Here is a 27045-nt window from a genome sequence, read left to right as displayed (position 1 = left end):
GTTCAGTCATTGTTGTTTCTACATTCATTAATCAAACTAAATTTTCTGTGCCTTTAAGATGGTAATTTTACTAATTACTTGTGTAACCATTTCTAAAATAAGATAATCTGAAATAAGATGATAATTTTACCAATCTCTTTTGTATTGAGCATAAGCCATGTTGAAAGAGATAAATACTCAATAAACCAAACAATTTCTAAGCTGTTTGGTTTCATTTGGTTTATTGAGTATTTATCTGTTTGATTTTGTTGAATGCTATCTTTGGATTAGTGAGTATTGATCTGCTAAACTAGACAGGTTGTATGATTACAGGGAGTATGTGGAGTCTGTAGTTTCAAGTCACACTCCTATTTTGGTAATATTAATTTTTCATGTGCTATTGTCTGCAGGCATTTTATAACTGAAACTGAAACTAGAGAACCTAAATATTAAGAGCGTCAAATATGTTGGAATCTCTCTATCAATTTGTTTTGCTCTTTCTAGTCTAAACCTGTAGTGTTAGCACAAAGCAGTGTAGAGCTAGTTCAGTTGTAATCCGTACTTATGTTATTTCTTTACTTGTTCTGTAAGCTTCCAATATGTTGATTGTAGCTTTAATATTTTCATCTTTGATCGTTTGAGTTTAGATGGACAGGCGCATGCGGAGCTCTTCATGTCCCCCTGTTATTCAGTCGTCAGCTCCTCGCGTTGAAAGGGAACCTATTTTAGTAGAAGTGCCTTCAAAAGACGACGATGCATGTGCTATCTACTTGGATGTCTTAGATATTAGAAAAGAGGACGATGACAAAGCTGCTTTAGAGGCTGCCATGGAGACACTGACGGTGTTGCCTTGTATGCATGTCTTTCACTGAAAGGTCCTAATATGGCTAGAGGGGGGTGAATAGCCTATTTAAAAATCTACAAATCAACTAGAGCAATTTGATTAGTATGACAAATAGCAAAATGCAAACTTGCTCTAGCTCTACAAGGGTTGCAAGCCACCTATTCAACAATTCTAGTAGCAATGATTACTAGGCACACAACGTGCAAAGTTACTACTCACTATGAGCTCTCAAACTTGCTACTCTAAAGAGCTCCACTAGATGAACTTAAAATAACAAAGCAAGCTCTCAATTCTAATTATACTAAAGAGCTTGCCACAACTAGTTTGCAAGAATATAAATGAGTGAGTAGGGTGATTATACCGCCGTGTAGAGGAGTGAACCAATCACAAGATGAATACTAAATCAATCACCGGGAGAATACCAAAGGGCAAGAGACAACCAATTTTTCTCCTGAGGTTCACGTGCTTGCCGGCACGCTAGTCCCCGTTATGTTGACCAACACTTGGTGGTTTAGCGGCTAAGAGGTGTTGCACAAACCTCATCCACACAATTAGACACCGCAAGAACCTATCCACAAGTGAGGTAACTCAATGACACGAGCAATTTACTAGAGTTACCTTTCGGCACTCCACTGGGGAAGGTACAACTCCCCTCACAATCACCGGAGACGGCCACAAACAATCACCAACTCGTGCTGATCCTCCACCGCTGCATCGAGCCATCTAGGTGGTGGCAACCACCAAGAGTAACAAGCAAAATCCGCAGCGTAACACGAATACCAAGTGCCTCTAGATGCAATCACTCAAGCAATGCACTTGGATTCTCTCCCAATCTCATAATGATGATGGATCAATGATGGAGATGAGTGGGAGGGCTTTAGCTAAGCTCACAAGGTTGCTATGTCAATGAAAATGTGCAAGAGAGTGAGCTTGAGCCAACCATGGGGCTTAAATAGAAGCCCCCACGAAATAGAGCCGTTGGGCTTCTCACTGCACTGAACACGGGCCGACCGGATGCTCCGGTCATATTGACCAGACGCTGGACCTCAGCGTCTAGTCATGCGATGTGTGTCACGTGTCATCGGCTTCAAACGCCGATCGCCCGATTTCAATGGTCAAGTGATGACCGGACGCGTTAGTTAGAAAGTGATCGGACGCTGGACCTCAGCGTCCGGTCATTTCCAGTAAGGTTCCAAACGCAAATTTTCATGACCAGACGCGTCCGGTCATGCTCGACCGGACTCACCCAGCGTCCGGTCACTCAATGTCTCCACTGTGCACCACACGTCAGCGTACGTCAGCATTGACCGGACGCACCTTGCTAGCGTCTGGTCACTCTTCGCACTAGCGTCTGGTCACAAGACCGAGACGCGTGCTCACTGCTGCTACTGATCAGACTCTGAACCCAGCGTCCAGTCACTACACCACCAGCGTCCGATCACTCTGTGAACCTCTTGTCATTTCTATCTAGGGCACCGGTGGCACCGTCAGACTATCCGCACTCTACGGGCGGATACTCTGTCGGTGAGGTTTCTAACCCTTGCTTAAATGTGCCAACCACCAAGTGTATCACCTTATGCACATGTGTTAGCATATTTTCACAAAGCATTTCAAGGGTGTTAGCACTCCACTAGATCCTAAATGCATAGCAATGAGTTAGAGCATCTAGTGGCACTTTGATAACCGCATTTCAATATAAGTTTCACTCCTCTTAATAGTACGGCTATCTAACCTAAATGTGATCACACTCGCTAAGTGTCTTGATCACCAAAACAAAATGGCTCCTACTATTTATACCTTTGCCTTGAACCTTTTGTTTTTCTCTTTCTTCTTTTCTAAGTTCAAGCATTTGATCATCACCATCGTCATGATCTTCGCCACTGCTTCATCACTTGGAGTAGTGCTACCTATCTCATAATCACTTTGATAAACTAGGTTAGCACTTAGGGTTTCATTAATTAACCAAAACCAAACTAGAGCTTTCATCCACAAGATATGCATTTTTGAGTGGCTTAGTAGTGATAAGTCATGCCCTCTGTGCCGATATAGGTATCCTAGCGTAAACGATGGTGATGATGTTGAGTTGTAGTTTGGTTAGTTGATATTAGAAGTATTGGTTTTTTTATGAATACCAGCTATTGCTGGCTTGTAATTATTATATTAAACTATGATATATAATATATTTGGCTCTAGTTATTCCAGTGATCTTAGTTCATTTTTGTGTCCTAAAATTCATGTCATTGAGTTGTTTGGAGTTTCAGGTTATTTTTTCAGGAAGGCTCTCAGTTATTTTTTTTATTTGTTCTATAAGCATCTAATTACTTTTCGAGCTAGTTGTTTTGCTTCTTCTTTTATTGTCTACAGCTAGCAATGAGGTCATTAACCAATTTTTTGTTATGTTATGTAGCCATGGATGATGATGAGTTTCTTTCTGATGCTAAGTCTGGAAATGGTGAGAGTGAGGATGACTGTTCTATGAACTCCGAACAAGACAACAACTTTGATTCTATGAATATTGGTGAGATACTAAGTTCACTTGATTTTGTTTTATTTGTGCACTTGTGTATTATACTAATATGATATATGTTGTTGCCTTTTTTAGGATCAAAATCCCACAGATGATGATATTGATACTACTGAGATGCTGAAGACTTTCAAGCATATGTAGGAAGCCTTATCTAGAGTATGTTCTAAAATTTGTGTGGTGAAGATTCCTGTATTTAAATTGTAGCGCAGTTGTCTGATATAGACTAGTTACAAAATTCTTAGGTCAGGAAAATCATTTTTATGTTAATACTTTGTCTATTCCTTGATATCTAGTTATCTAGGTACTATTGTTCTCTTTAAGCCAGAACAGTTGAAAGAATGATAATATATTTACACCCTAACTTTTGTAGTGTGATGCAAGCCATTTATTTGGTTTTTTTTCTTTCAGTTTGCTAAGTTTGTTGACAACAAAGGGAAATAAAGATAGTCTGATGTCCGGACGCATTCTGAAAAGGTAAATTCAGTACCTAACTAATCTTCTTTTTTGTCTGTCACCATGTTTACTAAATTCAGTAGCTTAACTAAAATTTTATATTATTTTTTTGCATCGGTTTTTAGATTAACAGAACTGTCAGAGGCAGGGGTAAAGGGAAATCAAGTGTTGCTACAAGTACATCAGAAAGAGCATCCTCTAGGTTCAATAGTAAGTATTTTGGAGAGATGATTGTCAAATTGGATGAGCGTAAGAAGAAGATTATTCGGGATCAGGGTTTTGGTATCTTGCTGGAGTATGATGGTTGTTCTGCACCTAGAGGCTTTGTGCATTGGATAGCAGATCAAGTTGATTTGAATTAATGTGACATAGTTGTTGGACGAAAAGTGATCCCATTTTCTGTAGAGGCAGTTCATCTTTTCTTAGGCCTTCCAATAGGTGGTGAAGACATTAGGGAAAATCATAATGACTCTGCAAAGATCAAGTTTCTTTCTGAAATCGATGAGGCTTCTCTACCCTTGATCAAGACCTTTGGCGAGAAGTTGTTAGGTGACACTTTGTTAGATGATGATATGTTTCGGTACTTTATGGTTGTTGCTTTGTCCACTTTTCTATGTGCAAACTCTAGTACTCTTCCCAGCCCGTAGTACCTTGGTGCTTTGATTGATGTATCTAAGGTGAAAGAATGGGATTGGTCCAAGTTTGTGTTTGATTGGCTATTAGCTTCGATTTCAAACTACAAAAAGAAGAATAGAAGCACTATTGGTGGCTGCAGATACTTTCTTGTTGTAAGTGTTTCTATGTTGCTCCTTTCTTCTCTGTATTCTGTTGTTTGTCTTGGCTATGTACCCTATTTTAGTGACATCTTTGAAATCTTTTGTAGGCTTATTATCTTGATTTTGTCAACTTTGGAAAACGTAATGAGCTCCCCCCCCCAAATCTGCCAAGGATCCTCTGTTGGAAGGGCTCGATGATTAACAAATATGCTTCTTATGATTGTGTGTCTAGTGAGAAGTATGAAAAGCGCCCGGTAAGTGTTGTATGTTATATCACCGCCAAACTATGTGATGATTTTAGTGTTTTTGAGATCTCTTGTTGTATTACATGACACATACATCTCTTGTTGTTTTTGAGATCACTAGCTGACTTGAATAAATTTTATGTAGGTAAAATCCATTGAGGACACTTGCTATGCAGAAGCATACCTACCGACAGATGCTCGTGATTCCTTTAGGAATACTCTGGATAAACATTGTGATTTCATCCGTATAGAGGTAGGTGCCTTGTCCAGTATGTTTATGAGTATTCTTCTATATTGAAAAATACATGATTCATATGGTACTATTAACTTGACATTATAGGACAAAGATGCTATGTGTGAGCTTTTCAAAAACCACTTGACAAGACTTGGCTATAGGAGTCCCGGCACACTTGTTGCCAAAATGTTCAAGTACATGCATGAGCGTTATTGTCATGCCATCGACCCACCTGCTGAGGCTCAGAATTCTAATGCTAGAGTGGCTTCTCCAGCACATGATAATGCTGATGATGGAGGTGTTGATGCTGTGCCTACTGAAGATGAAGCCCCACTGCCTTCTCCAGCAGATGGTATTGTTCTGGAAGATGTCTTGGATTCGAGAATGGCTGCTGTTAGAGGTAAAACAACTATGAAAGAAGTTGATGTTGCTGCTGGTATAGATGGCATTGTGGAAGATGTCCATCCCAAGGAAGAAGCTTCTATGACTGAGAAAATGGAATCAGATGGCTTATACAATGCTTCTGGTACTGAGTATTGTGCTACTTCTCAGCCAACTGAGATTCTTCCTTCGAGTAACTCATCTGCCCATGGTAGATAAAGTGCTATGTTTCATTTGTTTCAGCATTGAATTAACTTTTGTATATCTTGTTCATACTCTTTACGCATATTTTTTCATGTGCAGAATCAGGTGCAATGAATCGAAAGAGGAAAAAAATGCATCATCCCAGTCAACTAAAATTCTTCCTTCTAATGACTCACTGGCTCTAGGTAGATGAAGTGTTCTATAACATTGTTTCAGTATTCAGTTAACTTTTGCATCTCTTGCTTATATATATTTTTTGTATATTTTTAGGTGCAGCTTCAGGAACAAGGAATAGCAAGAGGAAAAGCAAAGCATCTCAATCTTTGAGTCCTGATAGTGTAGGCTCTATGACTCGACGAAGACTCTCTATAAGGCTTCACAAATCCCCCCTCAGTCATAGAAATGTTGATAATGCTAGAATTGGAGGTACGACGGACAATCCTATAATTGTTGAGGAAGTCCTAATGCAAACTTCTAAAGGTGCAAGTAAACGCTAGAAGCTTCATCTAAAAGTGAGTATGTGTTTGTCAATGTTGTTTTTATTTTTGATGGATGACACTGGAAGCTGAATGATTATCCATGTGATAGTGTGCTCTGGTCTTCTCTTATGTCTTATCCTGCTAGACAGTACTAAGGTAGTGATCAAGTAAAGGAAATATCCTACTAACTGAACTTGTTACATTTGTTTTCCATTATTCAGGAAGGCAAAACAACTAGTGAAGGTGTTGCTCCCCCTCGATTCCTATGGTTCAGGAAGGTGAAGCAACTAGTGCAGCTGTTGCTATCCCCTCGATGAGTACGGTTGAGAAGGCCCAAGTTTGTTCTGCTGATGAAAAAATGCTTAACAAATCTATGATATATGAACTAGGCACATGTTTGAGCATGGTCTCTGTGTAGGACAAACAGGAGAAGCGCCTAGTCCAAAGAATCTTATTGGTTATCTGAGTGGTCATGGTCTTTGTGGAGTGAAGAATGCCCAAGCTGCTTCAAGTGCTATTCCTCATGTTTCAGATCAAAAAAGTATCCCCTATAGTTCAAAAGAAATTGAATTGGATGAAAATACAGCTCCTGCTCCGGATCTTAACGGTTAGTACCTATTTTGTAGATTGCATTCTCTTTAGCAGTAAATTGCACTTTTGAAATTCTTAACGATTAGCACTTTTTAGATTGCACTTTTATTAGCAGTAAATTACACATTTGAAATAAAGCAATTATGGTATTTGAGAAACCTTGTATAAAGAATAATGCTCCTTACTTTAATAGTCCTAGCATTCCATCTTTTAGAATGTTTGAATTTGAGGATGATTTGAGAAATTATGTTGAAGACCCTAAACTATGGCATCCTATTGGTCCATTATCAGGTGCTAGTACAACTTGTCCTATTGATCTAGTGATATCTGGGATTCGACGTGTTGTATCCAATGACATGCATGAAAAAGTCAATTTTGTGGTAATATGTTTGTAACTTGTTCTTTTTGTAAAATCGTGGTTGTAATATGTTTATCTTATTCACTGTACTATAGCACCTGATTTATTTTCACTTTTTGATAGGTTCAATTTGAGAGCAGCTTCTACTTCTGATTTAGCCCTGGACCAGAAAATTGGACTTTTATTGATCGGATGAGTTCTAATCCATTTGGTCCAAGCGGTAGCGTGAGCAATCATGAAACTGTTGAGACCGAGAGAAATAACAACGTTGAAACTGTAAGCTTGTTTATTAGATTGGATCAATTTTGTATTATGACATATCTTGTGATCTCTTTTTTGTAACTAATATCGTAGTATTTCTTGATTAGGACCTTGTGCATATGGAGTCTTTACCTTTTACTGAGACTCCTGAAGAATAAATTGCTCCTGTTCCTCTAGCTACAATCAGCCCTTCTGGAGTACACGTTGACATTGTAAAATGGCATTTCTAGTTTTATCAATTTTGGAACAATTGTCTTGTGAGATAACCTGCTAATTTGCTTTTGCTGCAGCCATGGTAGTGGAAGGACAATTGTTAGTAGTTGGTGCTGCTCTCAGCCATGTAATAGCTAGTACAAGTAGTTGTAGTACTATCCATGCTCTAGTGTACCTTAGTGGTACTAGTGTTGTGTGTGTGTGTGTGTGTGTGTGTGTGTGTATATATATATATATATATATATTGAGAATAAAGGCAATAGAAACATTTCTGTTGTTCCCTTTTTATATGTCTTAGCCGTGTGTGTGTGTGTGTGTTTGTGTGTGTTGTAGTTCTAGAATAGAATAAAACCGTATGAGCCCTGTTATTTGAGTTTTACTTTTTCATTTTTTTCGAACAAATTTATGTGTTTCTTCTTCTAATTTTTGTAGACACCTACTAAAGCACCTCTTCCATCCCATCGAGAAGCTTCGGTACTTGGTGGGACTTCGTTGTCTTTAAGGACTATGGGTAGCAATGGTTTTTCAATCGACTCTGAGTCATTGTCTACTCAAGGTCCTTGGTAGTCTTCTAGTGCAAAGCTTGTTGTTCATCATCCTAGGCGGCTTGCGATCCCCAGCAAGTACAAGATGAGCCCTTATATTTTGCCTTGGGCGAAGATTAAAGTGTCTAGACTTGAAGCTAATATGTATGAAGCTCTACTAAAGATGGCAGAAAGTAGTGGATAGTTGGAGTAAGTTATAAATTTCTATAAACTCCTCTCCTTAGCATTCTGCACCACTTGTGAGAACACTTGTATCAAGTAATTATGAATTGTTTCCCTTTTTGTTTTAGTCTTTTAGTAATCAATTATGGAAGTGTGGTTGTGCAGTTAAGTGCACTTGCATCCTCTCTTAAGCCAGGAGGAAAGGTGCATTATTTTATACTGAATGCTTTTGTGCAGATTGTTATTCCATAGGAATCACCCCAGGACTTTTTACAAGCATTTTTCTTCTCTAAAGTTGGTGTGAGTATTCCTTGATGTTTTCTGTAAATTATATGTAGTAACTATATAAAATAACATCGATGAATGTGTTTTTTGTAGGATTATCTTATTGGAAATCACGGTCGTGATGATGAGAATGAGAAGGAGCTATATGAGACCGCTGTGAGATGCCTTAAGGGTGCTGGTCGTGCAAGGTCATTATCACACAGACACTATGTAAGTAACATATCCTTTTTTAAAAAAATTGCATATATGTTGTGTGCATTGCAGTTGTACTAATAATCCATTCTTTTCTAATTGTGTGTTGTTTTGTCAGCTTTTTTTCTAATTCTCTACCGTGATCGGTGGTACGTGGTTGTTGTGTATTTTAGTTGGAGATGGTGTATAATCTTGGATTCATGCACACTATGCTTTGGAGCAGACTCAACTTTCCATAAAGCTGTCAAAGATGAATTTGTAAGTATCAGCAACATAGGGATCAATACTATTGTTTGTATGCAATGTGAAAAATTTGTTCAAATAATGAAAAATATATATCTGTACTGTGATTTATTTCCTTTAGCTGCTTTTTAGCTAGAAAACTTGACCATGGTTTGGTCAGAAGTTGTTCAGATTGACTATGGGTTCCATGGATATCGTGTGTTCTTTGTAGATGTACCTCAGCAGTCTGAGAAGTAGGTGAAGTGAAGTCCTTTTTTTATTTTATAGACCATATCATTTTTGTTGTGCTTATAGTATTTTGTCCTATCTTTTTCTTTTGTCATGTTTTCAGCATAATCAATGATAGTGGTATCTACGCTATGAAGAACCTAGAGCTTTTTTAAGTAAATCTCAATATGATAGAGAAGTATACTAAAGATGATATTGGGCACCTTCGCATCAAGTTTGTCAATGACATAGTTTTCAACTAATTCAATTGTGCACATGATGGTCAATCTAAAGTCAGGGAGGTAATACTAGTTCCAATGTTATTTTCTCTATTGTTCCATCATTCCTTGAATTTGATAGTTGTTTTTCCCCTTAGGTCTATGGCAAGTTGCAGGAGGCAGCATGATTAGAAGAAGAAACAAATTGTCTCTTGTGTTTTGTGATTGTGCTTGAATAGAATTAAAATTGTGATGTGTCCTTCCATAGCAAAAATGTGTATTGTGGTCTGTGATTGTGCTTGGTTACAATAAAAATTGTGTTATGTGTTTCCATAGAAAAAAATTTCTCTTGTGTTTTGTGATTATGCATCCATATAAAAAATATGATTTGTCCTTCCATAGAAAAAAAATTATGTCTTGTGTTTTGTTTTTGTGCCTCCGTAGAAAAGAAATTATGATCTCTGCTCAAACATGTTCAAATCTTTATATTTGTGCTCAAGGACAAGCTCGATAGTTGTGGAGGTCATTCTTGTTCTTTTAAAGATGAGGATCTGATCCAGTTAGTGATGTTATGTGCATTACCTTTTTTAAAATTTTGAGCATGATATACTTTGGTGAATGTCATGTATGTTGTTTCATGGAGTGTCTGATTAACTTCTATAGTAGGTCTTGGAAAAGAAAGGCTGACCAAGTGGCCAAGTGTGGTGCTCTACATTCTCCAAGTGGCAACGGATCCGCTGACGCATCTGTCTCTAGGTAGGCGTCTCCTCGTCTTTGATCTTTGTTATGTGATTGTGTTTGCATAGGAAAAAAATGTGATTTGTCCTTCCATAGAATTAAAATTGTCTCTTGTGTTTTATGATTGTGCTTTAATAGAATAAAAATTGTTATTTGTCCTTCTATAGAAAAAATTATCTATTATGTTTTGTGATTGTGCTTGAATAGAATAAAAATTGTGATATGTCCTCCTATAGAAAAAATTGTCTGTTTTGTTTTGTAATTGTGCTTGAATAGACCATGTTCGTTGTCTATGTGTTTGTTCTTAAGTCTTAAGTCACCACAGTCACCTCTTCTTTATACCAGGACAAATTATGTCTTGTGATATGTCGTTCCATAAAAAAATTATCTCTTGTGGTTTGTACTCACTCACCTTTTCAGTGCTAACCACAAGATATTGTTGTTATTTGTCCTTTTCAGTTATATAAGCTTCATTCAGTCTTTGTAGTGATATGGCTAGGAAACTTGAGAAACAAATTGTATGAAATATTTTGGCATTTGTTGATTTTTATTCAGAAGTATGTGAAGAAACATCATAAATCTTTGCGTAGAAGACTAATCAAAGGTAGCACAGAGCGATTTCTATTTGCCACCTGATTATATGTTCCCACCCCTTGACCCCTTTGTTTCTCACTATGTCAAATCTATACATGTACAGTATAATTGCATTAGCAGCAAGTACACGTTGCACTATGTCAAATGTGCAATTTTCTTATTTTTGTTCTATAATTTATTTACAATAGAAATATAGCAAATGCATAACAGATATATTTGTAATTTTAGTTTACGATTAGTTGATGATTACTGAGTGGTGTGCCTACAGAATTACTTTGATTTGTGATTTTTATCAACACACACATGTATGCCTCTTTGATTTGTTTTTGTGTATCCTTAGTTTATTTTTGGTGTATTTTAGACTTTTGCCTTTCTTCTGAGGTCAATGATGTTCTAATGGCATGAACATGTTGGTCTGTTTCAGGGAAATGCAGAAGAAACTAAAGTTGGCTATATTTGGGTTGTATTTCCCTAAATGCTACATTCAGTGTGTTGTGGCTTCGGGATCAGTGCTACCACTTGTTGTTTTCTTCCTCTTCTTTCTTTGTGGCTTCACCAGAGAGCCTACAAAAATATTATTAGGTCTCATAAATAAGAATATGTGTATTTGGATTCAAATTCTATTTTTTATTCAAATTATGTGTTTGTTTGTTTTGTGTTACCTGTACTGTCAGTGTCTTTTGCTTTCTTCTTTTTCTTCTTTTCTACAGCCGCCATCTTCTTCTTTTGTGCCGCCACCATTTTATTCTTTATATCTTCTATAAAAGGCTTGAATCTCTTAGGTTTAGGTGGCCTTCCTTTTCTCTAAATTCTTTCTGGATCCTCTATTTTAGTCTCTATATCTATAGTTTCTGCTGCTATACTTTCTCCATCTTCATTCCCTTGCTGCTCATTGTCTCCTTCACCTATTTTCTGAGTGGATAAAATTCTATCTAAATTGATTTCCATCTTGTTGAATTTTGCCATGAGGGACTCCATTGCCTGCTCATTTTGCGATCCTTTTGAATTCAGTATAGCTGACTTTCTAGATAGTACATTGAACCTCAACAATGCACTTGTTACTAGTGTTTCATCTTGTTCTCTTTGAACATGTACCTTCATACTATTTTTTCTCCACCTTTCTATGAAATATTTATCTAGAATCATGTTGATTTCCTTTTCAATGACTATTTTCAGGACATGAGAGCATAGAATCCCATCTTTGCTGTATTTTGCACATATGTAGGTAAATTTTTCTTTCCCCTCTGTTAGGTCTGTGCTTACTGTATACGTCCTCACTCTATGGACGTTGTGAATCTAGTTGCTTTTCTCCCAAACCTCAAATATTTTTCCTTCTTCAGTCTCTTTGTAGCTTAGCCTTGTTGTTGCCTTCAGCTGAATCTGAAACTTTCTAAATATGTTTCTATTGTATAGCTCAGTTGCTTGCTACTCTATTCTGTAGCCAAAAATGAACTCCTTTGGCCTTTTTTGGTTGTTGTAGGTGTCTTCTAGCTTTTCTGCTCTGTTTATGGTTTCAATGATGCAATCATACTCTTTCAAGAAGCTCATGATACTGTATGTCGGGCCAACATTAGCTTTCATTCTTGAATTAAGTGACTCACTTCTGGATGTGGTCTATACGAATGGGAAGAAATTATTTTTGTAGAAGACAGGGATAAACCTGTGTCTCATTTCCCACATTTTAGTTAAGTATTTGTTCCTTTGCAGCTTGTTGTCCTCGATCATCTTCTGCCACATTCTTTCAAATTCCTCCACTGTGAGACTATTGTTGACAATATCTTCAAAGTCTTCATACAACCCATTGTTAGCTGCAAAGACCTTCCCATTCTTGTTGTAGCACTTTGTCTTGATATGGAACAAGCAGTTCCTATGCCTTGTGTTTTTGAACACTAGCTGTATTGCAGATTACATAGCCTTATCTTGGTTAGTTATGATTGTCATTGGGTGTTTCCCTCCCATTGCTTCAAGGAATGACTCGAACACCCATTTAAATGTCTCTATTGTCTCATCATGCAGGAATGCACACCTGAAGAGACAACTTTGGGCATGGCCTGTTATCCCAACGAATGGTGCGAAAGGTAAGTTGTATCGATTGGTCATGTATGTGGTGTCGAAGCTTCGCACTCCCCATATTTTGCATAATATTTCATGCAACATGAGTCCATCTAGAACAAGTTTCTTACTCTCTTGTCGTCATCTAAATCAAGCTTGTAAAAGAAAGAAGCATCCTCACTTTGTCTCTTTCTGAAATATTTCAGAACCTTTGTCATATCTGAACCTTTAAGTTCTATGTTCAGCTTTGTCCTATAGTTGCTTATATCTTTCTTTTTCATGGGTAGAGCTGTTAGACCACCTCTTAGGTATGAAAGAATACTGACCATCTGCCTGGTTGGGATATTGTTATCATTGAGAGTCCTGATAAGTCCTTTCTCCATGTTGGTCATGTACTTATGACCAGAGAATAGGTTATCCCTGTCTCTAGGTCTTAGGTCATGATTATGATCCAAATCAAGAGTTTTAACCTTCCATTTAGGTCCTTCTTTGACCATCATAACACACGGACAACCTGATTTGTGTTACACACTTGTCTTCCTTTTCCTTACTGGTTTCTTTCCAACATCCTTGTCTACGTCTGCTTCTTCTTGCTCTAAAGATTTTGGTCCCTTCTCTTTTCCGTGACGAGTGCATCTCATTTCCATTTTGACTATCTCATTATTTCTCTTCTTGTTGTTCTTGTTGTATGTGTTATGGCAACTTTGAATCCAGCAAGGAACGCATAGAAGTTGAAGAAGTGTTGAGCAGCATCCCTATTGTCAAATTGCATGTCTAGCTGTGGGGTGTAGATGTTGTCAATTGGTGCATTGTTGCCTTCAGATGCAGCAAGCTGTTTAGTTCTAATGAATTCTTCAATCTCTTGTTCTGTAAGTTCCTGGCTACCATTTACTAGGTCATTATCATCTGTTATAGTTGATGTAACATTTGTACTTGTTGATTCTACTTGTATGATGGTCAAGTCATTTTCTGACATTGTCGGTTGATCATCCTGATGTTCTTGCTATTTCTGTTAATATATTAGGAGCAGTCTTAGTTTCAGAGTAATGGCATTTGTAATACAAATAATTATTTATTTCATTGTACACTGAAATAGTTGGCCACATGATTTTTTTTCTATGTACCTCATCAATCTCCATGTTATTGAATACATCAGTTTGCCAATGATGGTGTTCATTTTTAGATATATCATCATCAGCAATGCTTGCCATTTGTCCATCATTGTCATCAGCAAAATCCTATTTTTTGCAAAGATAAGTCCATTTTTTATGGCAGTAGTACATATTTTGTAATTTGCTTATAAATGTAATCAATTTGTTTAGTTGTCTGTATGTACCTGATATGGAATTCTTGACTCTGATATTGACCAATCAGTTTTGGGTCCAGAGGTTGCATCTAGGGCATTCATGTCATTTCCAATTATCATCTGTGTTAATGATTCTTGCATCCCTTCATGTAGCTGTAGAGTTTATAAGGAAGATTTGAAAATTACACTCCTATTATGCTAAATTAACATCAAATGCACGGTTGTAATTTGCACATGTTGGCACTATATTTTGCACATGGTTGTAACTTGAAGTATAATTTTTTACCTGCGCATTCCTGTTAGTCTGATCATCTTCTTCCTGTGAGTTCAAGATTTGTTCGAACATAAGTTCAGTGTAGCCTCCCTGCATTGAAATAAAATTTAGTTCAAATAACAACCTTTTTATATTGGCTTTCCTGGGAGTAAGCAATGACTTTGCTCACCTTTTTGTATCTGTAGGTATTGAAAAGGTCAGTGAAACAAGTTGTGCCTCCAAATACTTGATAAGGAGCTGACTGCACTACCTTCATTGCTTCTATACTATGTGAGTTCATTGATGTTGGATAATCATCAACTCTACTTGATGTTATATACATACTATTCTGCTTCATAAAAAAAAGCGAGCACCTGAGTACTTATTTTGCTTTTTATCAGATCTTCTTAATTTTTATTGCATTTATGTAATGTGTTTTTTTTACCTCAAGTAATTGATCAAACTAATATTGTGGCTCTGACATTTGCTCCTATCTTGTACGTCTTCCTTGGTTCTTATTCTGTTAAAACATAAAAAATTATGTAAGATGTAATCTGCTACTCATACAATCGTCTAAATTTTAAGTAAGTCCATGGGATAGTCTATTATCTCATCTCCTATTTGAACATGAAATTAAAAGCATTATAATCTTTTATGCATGATAGCCAGACTAGTCCAGCATGAAGAAAAATTATACCTTCAGAACTAGCACTCTTGTCATGGTTGTGTCTTTGTGGTTGTGTTGTAGTGTGCATGTTAACTCTAGCTTGCTGATAGTTTTTCATTTTTAGTTTCTTCTGCTCTGATATTTGTGTAAGATGTTAATCCCTGTCTGGCTACTTATTTGCACATACTGGAACAAGTTGTGTCAGGTCTGTTAACTCTAGCTTGTTTTGTTTTGCAGTTCCAGGAGCAGTTTTCAGAGATGAGGGGCCAGGAGCTGTTGTTGTAGTATCTACAGATGATGGACTAGGGGCTGTTGTTGTGGTCTCCACAGATGATGTGCCAGTAGCTGTCGTTGCAGTCTCTATAGATGATGACCTAGGAAATGGTGTTCTAGTCTACTTACTACTTAGTTTGAAGCTGTCTTGTGCTCTTCTGCATACTAAGTGTGGGGGTATGGCCCCCCAGTACTCACGGTAGACCACATGGGCTGCGCCCTCAAGGGCAGTCCAGCCCACAAGATAAAGCCTTGCGGGGCACGACTCTGGTCAGTGCCTTTCATAAGACATCTGGAAGATATCCCAAAGATACTATGAGATCTGTTAGGATATGTATGATCCCAAAATTCTTGTAATCAGTTATTACTTTCTAGTTATCTCTCAGATCTAACTGACTTATAACCCTGCTCCCTGGACTATATAAGGCGGACAGGGACCCCCTCCAAACACACGCAATATCATACAATAGCTAATACAAACCAACAAACCATAGGAGTAGGGTATTATGTCATACTAACAGTCTGAACCTATCTAACTCATGTATCTCTGTTACCTTCTTGTTCTTGATCTCACGTTCCCTTGCCGATCAATCTACCTTTGTGGGATACCCCTCGAAGGACTGTCGATGATATTCTGTCGATAGTTGGCATGCCAGGTAGGGGTGTGCGTGTTGTTTCCTTATCGAACAAGATGGTTTTTTCTGTAGGCTCTTTGTCCCTTCCGTAGCCCGACCAGATCTTCATGGTCGGATCCATCTCATAGGTCATCAACGCTGATGGAGTCGGAGAGCTCCTCGAGCTGGTGTAGATCGGTTCTGCCTCGACCACCCCCTGCACCTGCAACTGTAGATCCTATCTTGGAACCACTTCTGAGGTCACCATCAATGACTCACCGCCCGCTTCCTCGCTACCAGAGGGGGTAGATCAACAATGATGATCTAATCGAATCCATCGATTGGGTCGGTCTGAAGCTCGCCGATTGCCTCTCCATCACCGAATCGGCCTTGGATACTTTGGTTCAGCACCGACCACCCTCTGATCAAGATCTGTCAGAGGCTGCTCGGAAAACTCTAGGATTTGTGGCTCTGCCCTTCAGGCTCACCAACACCGCTGCCGCTTACCAACATGACATGAGGGGTAGATTCGCCTACCAGGTTGAAGATGTCCGTCCTCTCGCCGACCAGATAACGCCATACGTCGCCGAGCAGACTTTCTGTCTAAAGATAAGTCATGCTTTAATATTCTTCTAAATATTCTCCAATCTCCGTATATTGCCATGATGTTTCTCTGAACTGTTTTCTCTATATTTGCTCTCCAAACAATTTTCTGAACCCCTGAACAGTCATGTTGATGCTCGGACGCCTCTAGAGATGGCCCTGTCTCTGGCTTCTCCCTACACGTGCATGAGCGTCTGCCCTCTGCGTTATGGGTGGTCGGCAGCGGCTCCTTGGTCATGCCTGTTCCTCCTGCATGTGCATGGGCTCCGCGCTCTACATTATGGTTAATAGGCTAGCTAGGGTTGGAGACTCAGCTACACACTAACTATTCGAGCGGTTTATATTAAATGCATCTTCGCTCCAACTGATCGCCAAGCTACATACGCTATTTTTTCTCCGGAGTTCATATATTTTTTCATCATGTACTACCCGTTCTACATGTTTGTATTACAGGGTCATCGTCTAGGTGATCGAACCACCTGGTGCTCAAACTTCTACACCGATCAATTGGTCGGACCACTTGGTTCATCGACTTCGTCGCCGACCAGTTGATCAGACTGTTTGCCGGTCATTTCTAGTCAATGCTCACTTCGCCGCCGACCAGTTGACCAGAATGTTCGTCGCTCGTGCTTCATCGCCGGTTACGTCGGTTACTCCTTGGCCCTTAGATTCTTCGTGCCCAAGGACTAAGTGGGCACACTTCACCGCACAGACGTCGCCAGCTACGCCGGTGCTCGGACCTTGCTAGATTCACCAGGAACTCCTTGGTGCTCGGACATCGCCAGCTACACCGAGTACTCCTCGGTGCTCGGACATCGCTAGCGACGCCGAGGACTCCTCGCTCCTCGGAGCTCGGTCATCGGCAGTGACGCCGGGGACTCCTCGCTCCTCGGTGCTCGGTCATCGCTAGCGATGCCAGGGACTCCTCGCTCCTCGGTGCTCGGTCATCGCCAGCGACACCGGGGACTCCTCGCTCCTTGGTGCTCGGACATCACCAGCGACGTCGGAGACTCCTCGCTCCTCGATGCTCGGTCATCGCTAGTGACGCTGGGGGCCCCTCGCCCCTCGGTGCTCGGACATCGCCAGCGACACCAGTGGCTCCTCGCTCCTCGGTGCTCGGTCATCGCCAGCGACGCCGGGGACTCCTCGCTCCTCGGTGCTCGGTCATCGCCAGTGATGCCGGGGACTCCTCGCTCCTCGGTGCTCGGTCATCGCTAGCGACACCGGGGACTCCTCGCTCCCTGGTGCTCGGTCATCGCCAGTGACGTCGAGGACTCCTTGCTCCTTGGTGCACGGTCGTCGCTAGCGATGCCAGGGACTCCTCGCTCCTCGGTGCTCGATCGTCGCCAGCGATGCCGAGGACTCCTCGCTCCTCAGTGCTCGGTCCTCGCTAGTGACGCCAGGGACTCCTCGCTCCTCGGTGCTTGGTCATCATCAGCAACGCCGGGGACTCCTCGCTCCTCGGTGCTCGGTCATCGCCAGCGACACCGAGGACTCCTCACTCCTCGGTGCTTGGTCATCGCCGGCGATACTGGGGACTCCTCGCTCCTTGTTGCTCGGTCATCGCCAGCGACGCTGGGGACTCCTCGCTCCTCGGTGCTCGGTCATCGCCAGCAACGCCGGGGATTCCTCGCTCCTCGGTGCTCGAACATCGCCAGCGACGCTGGGGACTCCTCGGTGCTTGGATCTTGCTATGTCTCATTGGTGTGCTATCAAGCTGCTCCATGTTGTTTGGATCAGGGTGCTGATCTTGGGCAGCACGTCTGGGGTCTTGATACGCGCATGCTAGACGACGTCGGCAAGCTTTCAGACTTCTTTGACCCTGCTACAAGATTCATTCTTCATCTTCCAGCAGGCTCGAGGACTAAGTGGGCACACTTCACCTTACGATGAATGTGCTTGTTCTCATCTCATGGCTACGCCTGGGGACTGGCTGCCTGCTTGGTTGGTCTTCTACTTTCTGACCCTAGCACCACATGACTATGTCACCTACTGTCAGGCTCAGGGACTAGCTATGGGGGTATGGCCAAAGGTACCCACGACAGACCACATGGGCTGCGCCCTTAGGGGCGACCCAGCCCATAAGACGAAGTCTTGCAGGGCATGACTCTGGTCGACGCCTTCCGCAAGATATTTGGAAGATATCCCAAAGATACTACGAGATCTGTTAGGATATGTATGATCCCAGATTCCTATAATCGGTTCTTACTTTCCGGTTATCTCTTAGATCTAACCGACTTGTAACCCTGCTCTCCGAACTATATAAGGCAGGTCGGGACCCCCTCCAAACACACGCAATATCATACGATAGCTAATACAAATCAATAGACCACAGGAGTAGGGTATTACGTCATACTAACGGTCTGAACCTGTTTAACTCGTGTGTCTCTGTTGCCTTCTTATTCTTGATCTCACGCTCCCCTACCAATCAATCTACCTTCGTGGAATACCCCTCGGAGGACTGCCGATGATATTCTGTCGATATTGAGTCAGGTAGGTGTAAGAAAAAAATGTAGTTTGAAGCTGTCATTGTAATTGATCTCTGATAGATTTGTGAACATAGGATTTGGAAATGCATACTGTCCAGCCTACATCTATTTGAACATATATACTTATTGACATATGTCTACTTACAATGGGTAAATAATTATTTGAAGTAACTAGTACCTGGTTAGTCTGGTACATTAATTGTAAGGTTTCTTGCCACTTCTTGATCCCATCTGGTGTTGTCAGATCAAAGTTTGGTTCTGAGTTCCCATCCATAGTGTCAATTATTACCTAAAAATATAGCAGATGCATAAGATATATGTGTGGTGTGCCTGCAAAAGTCCTTAAAGAGATTGGCCAAGGAAATTTTGATTTCTGTGTGTGTGTGTGATTGAGCTATCTAAATGATGCTCTTATCTTACGTAATCTATGTTGGATCCTCCGGCACTAATTTACTACTTTTTCTAGAAATTCTTCCTCCACCAGTTATTTAGTAGAGATACCTAGAGAAGATTGTGCTAAAAGGAAATCTAATCAACATTCTACTCTTGTCTCATGATTTACAAACTAATGAGGTAAAATTCCTTGTACATATTGTTTGAGACCATCAAATCTTGATGAGGACATATTGCAGGTATCTAACACATGCAATCCTTAGATGTGGAGTGTACTAACCTTGGAGGATGTTGAGGTGAGTCATGCCTCCTTGGATCTGGTGATTTTCCCCTGCTCTGCGTGAGCAGAGTAGAGCTCTTACCTCACGAACAGATCTGCCGATCTATTGTGTGTGGGTTTCCTTCTTTCTCAAGTAGGTGATTTATTTCATAGGAATTTTGTTGCTGGGCTGATGGGCCTGGGACTTGATAACATGGGCCTTTTTGTCGTCATGTTTCTGGGCTCACTTGCACAATTACAACTACAACAAATCTTCTCTCTGTGGGCCTTGTTTGTTCTCCTCACACATATTACAACTCCAACATAAGACAACTACAATAGATTTCAGATACAACAGAATCTGTGTGCTACTTCCTCCTAAAACACACGGTTTTTCTCCCTGGATGGATTTCGTGTGCTACTTTAGGAAAAAAACACATGGTTTTTTCTTTCTCTACTGGGACTCTTGTGTTGCCTAGGCTGCCCAAAATCGTGTGTTAGGTTCCAAAAACACACACGGTTTTTTGGGTTCCTGGAATTCGTATGTTTTGTTGGCACAAAACACCGTGTGCTGGTTTTCTTCAAAACACACGAGTTTCAACTAGACAGGCTCTTGTTTTTTATGGGTATTTTTTTTATATGTCGAGGAGGGGGGGGGGGGGGGAGAGAGAGAGAGAACCCCCACCTGTTTCAAATTATATTGTGGCTCCAAAAGCCAAATGTTTGGAAAACATTACAACGTTTTACTGAGCTTTTATATTGCGTTAACTAATACTGAACACCACTTTTCAGCAACTTCCCTGTCTTTCTTTGGTAAACGCACTCTCCAGAACTGAGCCTCGGTCTTGCAGGCTATCAGTGCCCCTTGAATTGTAGTACGATGGTTCCTGAAGACGATGTTGTTCCTCCCTCTTCCAAATATGCCAGCAGCACAGCAGCAAGAAAGTTTGGAAGTGTTTTGCTGGGATATGCATAGGTACCGTGATCTCTTGCAGTTTCAGTACCGCCCAGGAAGGGTCTCAGTTGTGATCTCAATGGACTCCCAGAACTCTCGCGCGGCCGGGCAACCGAAGATGACATGCGCTGGCGTTTCCTCAGCTCCATGACAGACGTCGCATTCCGAGCTATCGACGATTCCTTTTCTAGCCAAGTTAGCTTTGCATTGTATCCTCCCTTGTGATAACAGCCAACCAAAAAATTGCACTCTAGGCGGCGCCTTGTTCTTCCAGATGAACTTGGTCCAGAGATCCGGACTGGAGTCTGATGTTTTGAGCGCTCGGTAAAGCAGCGATGTATCAAGGCTACCATTTCGTTTGAGTAGCGGGCTCTGCCTGCGATCTCTTCCATCAGTGAATTGCTGCTGATCAATGATAGCAGTGGCTTCAGTGAGTTGGAGAGCTATATAGAATACATTCATAGTACTTCAGCTAGCCGAAAGAGAATATTTTAGTCCTTGTGCACTACTTTGCTACCACATCATGGTTGCTCTTAGAGTAGCAACGATAATTTCACAGTGCTAGCAATTGTCACATATCATATACACAATCGTCATTTCAAAGGGAAAAAAACTATACTCTGCCAATTGGTGTGTTCCTGAGCATGTATTTTCTTCACATGGGCCAAGGTTGGGGTGGACTGGCCTCAGGTGGATGTCGAGCGACGCCCTACTGGGCCAAATTCAGTCCATTTTCGACAAGTTGGCCCCTACGCGTCAGTACTTTCCAAAAATACGGATTTTACTATTTTTAGAATTTTTTTTAAGTATAAGATGTGTATTTTTCATCCCAAAAGTTAACTGTTATTGACGATAAAATTGAGCATTTGATTACCGTCAACATCCTGCTAGCTAGAGGGGACAGTGAGTGGCCGAGCAAAGACTACCGGGAAGAGTGCTCTAAGGAACCACCCCACCGGCGACCACCCGGTCCTGGCATCCACCTTAGCGGCCGCCGTCGGCCTCTCGGTGTTTGTGAACAAGGAAAACGAACCGGTAAGAATTGAGTTATAATCGGATGTATTGTTGTACCCTATTTACAACGTTGCAAAGATCAATTATAGTTTTTATTATATGGCATACGAGTTGAACTGTAGTAGAAGATTTCAGTAGTATTTGACCTTGCGCATGAGATGTTTTTGCATAAAACATGCGTACCACAAGTGCATGTGTATCGCTACAACATGCCAATAAACTGTTTCAAGCTACAGCTGTTGTGAGTAGGTGCCTAGGTGGTGTGATTTGTATATCTGATTCTAATGTCACATTCTTTTTTCACAAATGACTAACTCGTCTAACCTTGACGGGAGAGGGATGAGGAGGAGACGACGAAAGAGATGGGTAAAAAGAATAAGCTGAGCGGTTAGGAAGGACAGGGCACGGATGGTGGACAGACGACACGGCACCCGAGGTACCGCTAGCCACAGGGGAAGCAGGGAAGGGAAGGAAGAATATGAAGGCACCTTGTTTTGTGGTCGGAAATCGATAGTTAGTTAGGGAACTAGCGGATGCCGCTAGTTATTCACTAGCAGTCGCGAACCCAGAAATTTTCTAGAGCCTGGACGAACATAACGATGGATAATAGCAAATTCACATAAACATATCGACCACTGATCTAAGCCAACTTTACAGTGCACTAGTGAACCTAAAAGTTATGTCTTCATTGACTCCTGTTTATTTTTAGAAAAAAGAATAAAAATGATTACTTGCTACAATCAGCCTGTTCGCTCGTTGGTTTCAGCCAGGGTTTATCAGCCAGCCAACAGTGTTTTTCTCTCACAACAAATCAGCATCAGCCGGACTTATCAGCCTAGAAACCAAACAGCGAACAGACCGAATATATAAAACCAGTAAAGAAAAGGAGATGTCACCAATTGTCTAGATAATATGACAATAAAAATTAACTGTACATTAACAAATTGCCACCAAAAGTTCAATATACACCGCGAGCCAGCTATATATTTCTGAGACCGATGAGTGGTAATTTGACTGTTGAGTGAAAATGACCGGTAGCTGAGTACTATCTGTTGCTTGTCTATTGCTCCGTGAGACATGAGAACTGATTTTCTGGAGCCAGGCAGTAAACCAGGACTGCAGACCTGCGGCGCTGCATTGGCGATGCTACCTTTCACTGTGTCACGTCGTCACCACGGAGAGCCCGGGCAGGTGCCCTGGGTCCGCCCATGTTCACTAGCTCGTAAGGTAAGTTGGTAACAAGACTGTGAGGACTGAGAAATCTGCTAGCTAGCGGATTGGCACTAGTGACAAGAGACGCGAATCTTACCACGACGATGGACAGGTATCGCGCGAAGTTCAGTGGACATGGGGCTCCCAAGTCTCAGACTCTCAGCCGACCCGCACGGCGCGGCCTCACCCACATGAAGAGCATCTAATCTGATCTAATCACCGAGATGTGTCTGCTAGTGCTTGCAAACACAAATTGAAGGGGCAGCTGGCTTCGGCCCATGCATGCGAATGAAATTTGCCATCTGATCTGATACCGTGAATTAATCCTGGCCTGGCTTGTGTCCGTTTAGCACCTTGGAGGCTTGTGGACCTGTCGGTGATATGGCGAGGACATCGACACATCCTCAGATCGCGGCCCTTCTCGCAATTTAGACAGTGGGAGCGAAAAAAAAATGACTCCAGCAGACTACCTACTCCACCCTACAAATTTATTGGCTATCAAAATCTCCCCTCCCACTACTCATTCCTGTTGGGCCAGACCAGACTACCCAAATTTTGTTTTCGGCTGCATGCCTGCGTCCTCTTCATCGCTTGGTCTCCTTCGCCGCGGCCACTAGCAGCCCGACGGCGCCACGGCCTGCCCCCGACGACAACCCTACCCCATGGCGATGTTGCCTGCCTCGCGTGGCCTACCCCGATGCGAGAGCCTTTCTCCGCGGTTGCCACCCCAGGCCCCGCACGCCTCCAGCCAAGCCGCACCTGCCACCCTAGGCCAAGCCACATCTAGCCACGCTCCGCTGACCATGCCGCATCTGGCTGCCCCAGGGTCCGCCCTGGACGTCGTGGTCTCCTCCCCAACGGCGGACCTCCAGGCGTGGCCTTCCCTGCCCGGCACGGGCTGTCCCAGTGCGTCCCAGTTCGACTCTGCTCCGTCCCTAGGAGGAAGATGCTGACAGAGGATGACACGTGAGACCCGCCTGTCATTTTCTACTGGGATGGGTTTGAGTAGCCTGTTTTATGTAGTATTGCTGAAGTTGAGAGCAAAATATGGATAGTAGAAAAATAAGTGGCTACCTAAAGATGCATTTAAGTAGTCTAATTTAGGTAGCATCGTTGCAGATGCTCGGAAGCCGTCAATCTAGCCTGGTGGGCTCGTGAATTGTTCTGCATCGATCACATCCGGCGGTTTCCAGTGCATGTACAGTGCTATCTTTTGTTTTTCTATATGAACCTGCTGCGTGTACAGTAATCCAAACTTGACAGATAATTCATCTACTTGATCGGATGCCGCTATTCGCATTTCACATGGTGTTGCTCGATCTTGAAAGACACCGCAAATAAGATGTTTGTCTCTCTTGCCACTTCGCTTCAAATAAATAAGTAACTAAGATGTGTGTCAGTTTCTTATTAGACTAATAAAATAGGAGTTGCTAAAATTCTGTTTTCTTTTAGATGGCGGTTATTCCATATATTTTATACTCAAATTACAATTAGTTGGTTGTAATACATGTAGGCATAATCTGTAATTTTCGGCTCTAAAAATAAAGAAATTATTAAACAAAACCAAAAACCTGATAAAATCTTCGTCACGTTCGTTTGAGCTTGTTTGGCTTATAAGCCGTACTTTTTCAGCCAACGAACAGTATTTTTCTCTCATACCAAATCAGCCAACAGTACTTTCAGCCATGGCTTATCAGCCAAACAAACCCAAACGAACAGGGCGTGTCGGTGCAGAAAGTGATCAACTAGTGAATATTTGTAGTTTTGCCATACGTTGTGATCGGAGGTGACCTAGCACTCAATGACACAGGATTTATACTGGTTCAGGCAATGTGCCCTACGTCCAATTTGGGTCGGTCAGTGACTTTATTTCTGAGCCCAGGTGCTCGAAGTTTGCAGTGGGGTTACAAACGAGAAGGAGAAAGAAAGGGTGTACAGGAGGTCCGGTCGGAAGGGCCAAGAGCGATAGGAGCTACGCTATGAGCTAAATGTTCAAGCGTGTGCTTGGAGTCCGAACCCGGCGGTTCTGTGGTCGTGAGCTATTGAACTTGATCGGTGCTTGTGGTCTTCAAGAAGGGCTCTCTCCCTTTGTTGGAGGGGGCGCGTCCCCTTTTATAGATAAAGGAGACGGCTTTATAAGTGAGAGGGTGAGGGTACATATGCTACCGAGTCTTGTTGTCCACGCCTACCGAGCCTTGTTGCCCACGCCGACGGATATAAGATAATAGTAGACACCTACAACACTGTTGATGTCACTGTAGAATGTCAAATATATACGGGAGGTCGTGCTGCCTTTTTCAGGGATGGTAGACGTCGGTACCTGCAAATACTGTTTAATGCCTAGAGGCATGTGAGGAGTCTCGCTATGTTCATCTGGTACAGTAAATCCTGGCGCTCATACCGCTATCGATGCCCAGAGGCACGTGGGGGGTCTTACCGTATGAGAGTTTTAGCGGCCCCTACAATACTGTAGAGGCAGATGTCGGCGCCTACAATACTGTTTGTGTCAGGGTGGCTGCAGAGTACTATTCCGTGCAGGGTAGGGTCCCTGGTACAGTGGTTTTGACTTGCGAGCCTTGCCTTGCTTTTCTCCGCACGTCTTCTGGTTCCCACCGAGCGGGGGTCCCCAGTCGGATGGCTCTAGTCGGCTCTGAGTGTGCCGGTCGGAGAAGAGCGGTGAGCAGGGTTCCTGTGAACCCAGGTCGGATATGCGGGGTCAGAGTCGGAAGTGGTGTTTTAGGCCAGGCCTTTTGATCGGAGGGGCCGTCCGGAGGCGGCTGGAGTCGAAGCGAATGCTCCGGTCGGAGAGGTGGGCCAAAGTAGCCGATGAGCGGGCGTTGTTCCTCTTCGGCCAGACCTTCCGGTCGATAACTGGGCTACCCTTCCGCCCTGTCGCTTTAGACTCTTGGGTTGAGCCTTGGCATGGAAGCCGGTCCCCGAGGGACCCTGGGTTTATAAACCCGACAGAAGCCCTCGAGCCCCCGAGTGATTCGGGTAGAATCGTCCGGGGGATTTTTGTCTTGTCGGCTGGTGCGCGCCAGCGCACCCAAGGGTGTAGCCCCTGAGCCCCCAGGCGGTTCAGGCAGAACCGTCTGGGGGTTCCTATGTTGTCAGTGGGGGAGTTTTTCGTTTTGAGATGGAGTTTTATCGACAAGGCATCGTTGTGCAGCCGAGACGATTTTTAGTTGTTTTGAGAGATTGGGTGAGAGGGAGCTTGTGGATCCTGGCGTCGGTGCGCGCCGTGGATCGAGCGAGGGAGTCAGTTAAGGGTTTTGGACGAGACAGAGCTTCACTGATCCTGACGTCGATGCGCGCCGTGGGATCGGGTGAGGCAGTTAGTTTTGGATGAGACAGGGCTCACTGATCCTAGCGTTGATGGGCGCCGTGGGATCAGGTGAGGCAGTCAGTTTTGGACAAGACAGAGCTCACTGATCCTGGCGTCGATGCGCGCCATGGAATCGAGTGAGGGAGTCAGTCTTGGATGAGACAGAGCTCACTGATGCTGGCGTCGATGTGCGTCGTGGGATCGAGCCAGTCGGAGTCGTGTTTTGAATGATACAGAGCTCATTGATCCTGGCATCGATGTGCGTCGTGGGATCGTGCGAGGAAGTCAGTCTTGGATGAGACAGAGCTCACTGATCCTGGCGTCGATGTGCCCGTGGGATTGAGCGAGGGAGTCAGTCTCGGACGAGACAGAGCTCACTGATGCTGGCGTCGATGCGCGCTGTGGGATCGAGCGAGTCAAAGTCATGTTTTGGACGAGACAGAGCTCACTGATGCTGGCGTCGATGCGCCCTGTGGGATCGAGCGAGGGAGTCAATCTTGGACGAGACAGAGCTTACTGATGCTGGCGTCGATGCGTGCCATGGGATCGAGCGAGGGAGTCAGTCTTGGACGAGACAGAGCTCACTAATGCTGGCGTTGATGCGTGCCATGGGATCGAGCGAGTCGGAGTCGTGTTTTGGATGAGACAGAGCTCATTGATCCTAGCGTCGATGCGCGCTGTGGGATCGAGCGAGGGAGTCAGTCTTGGATGAGACAGAGCTCACTGATGATGGCGTCGATGTGCACCGTGGGATCGAGCGAGTCGGAGTCGTGGGGCGAGATCGGGGTCACAGACCCGGATGTTTAGAGCGCAGTCGGAAGCGTAGCCGGATAGGGCGAGATCGGGGTCGCAAACCTAGGTTTTTGGAGCGCAGTCGGAAGCGTAGCTGGATGGGGCGAG

General features: G+C 42.7%; 1 protein-coding gene and 1 pseudogene across 1 annotated transcript; one reads left to right on the top strand and one right to left on the bottom strand.

Annotated features, from left to right (window-relative positions):
- Nucleotides 1-638: 638 nt before the first annotated feature.
- LOC136460962 (uncharacterized) lies at nucleotides 639-5501 on the top strand (annotated as a pseudogene).
- Nucleotides 5502-12155: 6654 nt separating this feature from the next.
- On the bottom strand, nucleotides 12156-13165 carry LOC136460961 (uncharacterized). The gene is made up of 3 exons (XM_066460470.1): nucleotides 12914-13165; nucleotides 12391-12623; nucleotides 12156-12282 (listed from the first exon to the last, which is right to left on the bottom strand). The coding sequence occupies exons 1-3, from the start codon at nucleotides 13163-13165 to the stop codon at nucleotides 12156-12158; spliced, it is 612 nt and encodes a 203-aa protein (XP_066316567.1).
- Nucleotides 13166-27045: the final 13880 nt, after the last annotated feature.

Source organism: Miscanthus floridulus, chromosome 6 (assembly GCF_019320115.1).
Source record: "Miscanthus floridulus cultivar M001 chromosome 6, ASM1932011v1, whole genome shotgun sequence".
Taxonomy (NCBI): domain Eukaryota; kingdom Viridiplantae; phylum Streptophyta; class Magnoliopsida; order Poales; family Poaceae; genus Miscanthus; species Miscanthus floridulus.
The sequence above is the reverse complement of the archived record's forward strand: the minus strand, read 5'-3'. Positions and strand labels throughout refer to the sequence as shown.

Excerpts from the sequence above, each read along its gene's own strand:
- LOC136460961 (XM_066460470.1), bottom strand. The coding sequence starts at position 13,165 with ATGGAGAAAGGACTTATCAGGACTCTCAATGATAACAATATCCCAACC. Across the intron at positions 12,624-12,913 it reads ATTTAGATGACGACAAGAGA|CTAGTGTTCAAAAACACAAG; the intron begins GTAAGAAACTTG and ends TCTGCAATACAG. Across the intron at positions 12,283-12,390 it reads ATGTGGGAAATGAGACACAG|TATCATGAGCTTCTTGAAAG; the intron begins GTTTATCCCTGT and ends CCCGACATACAG.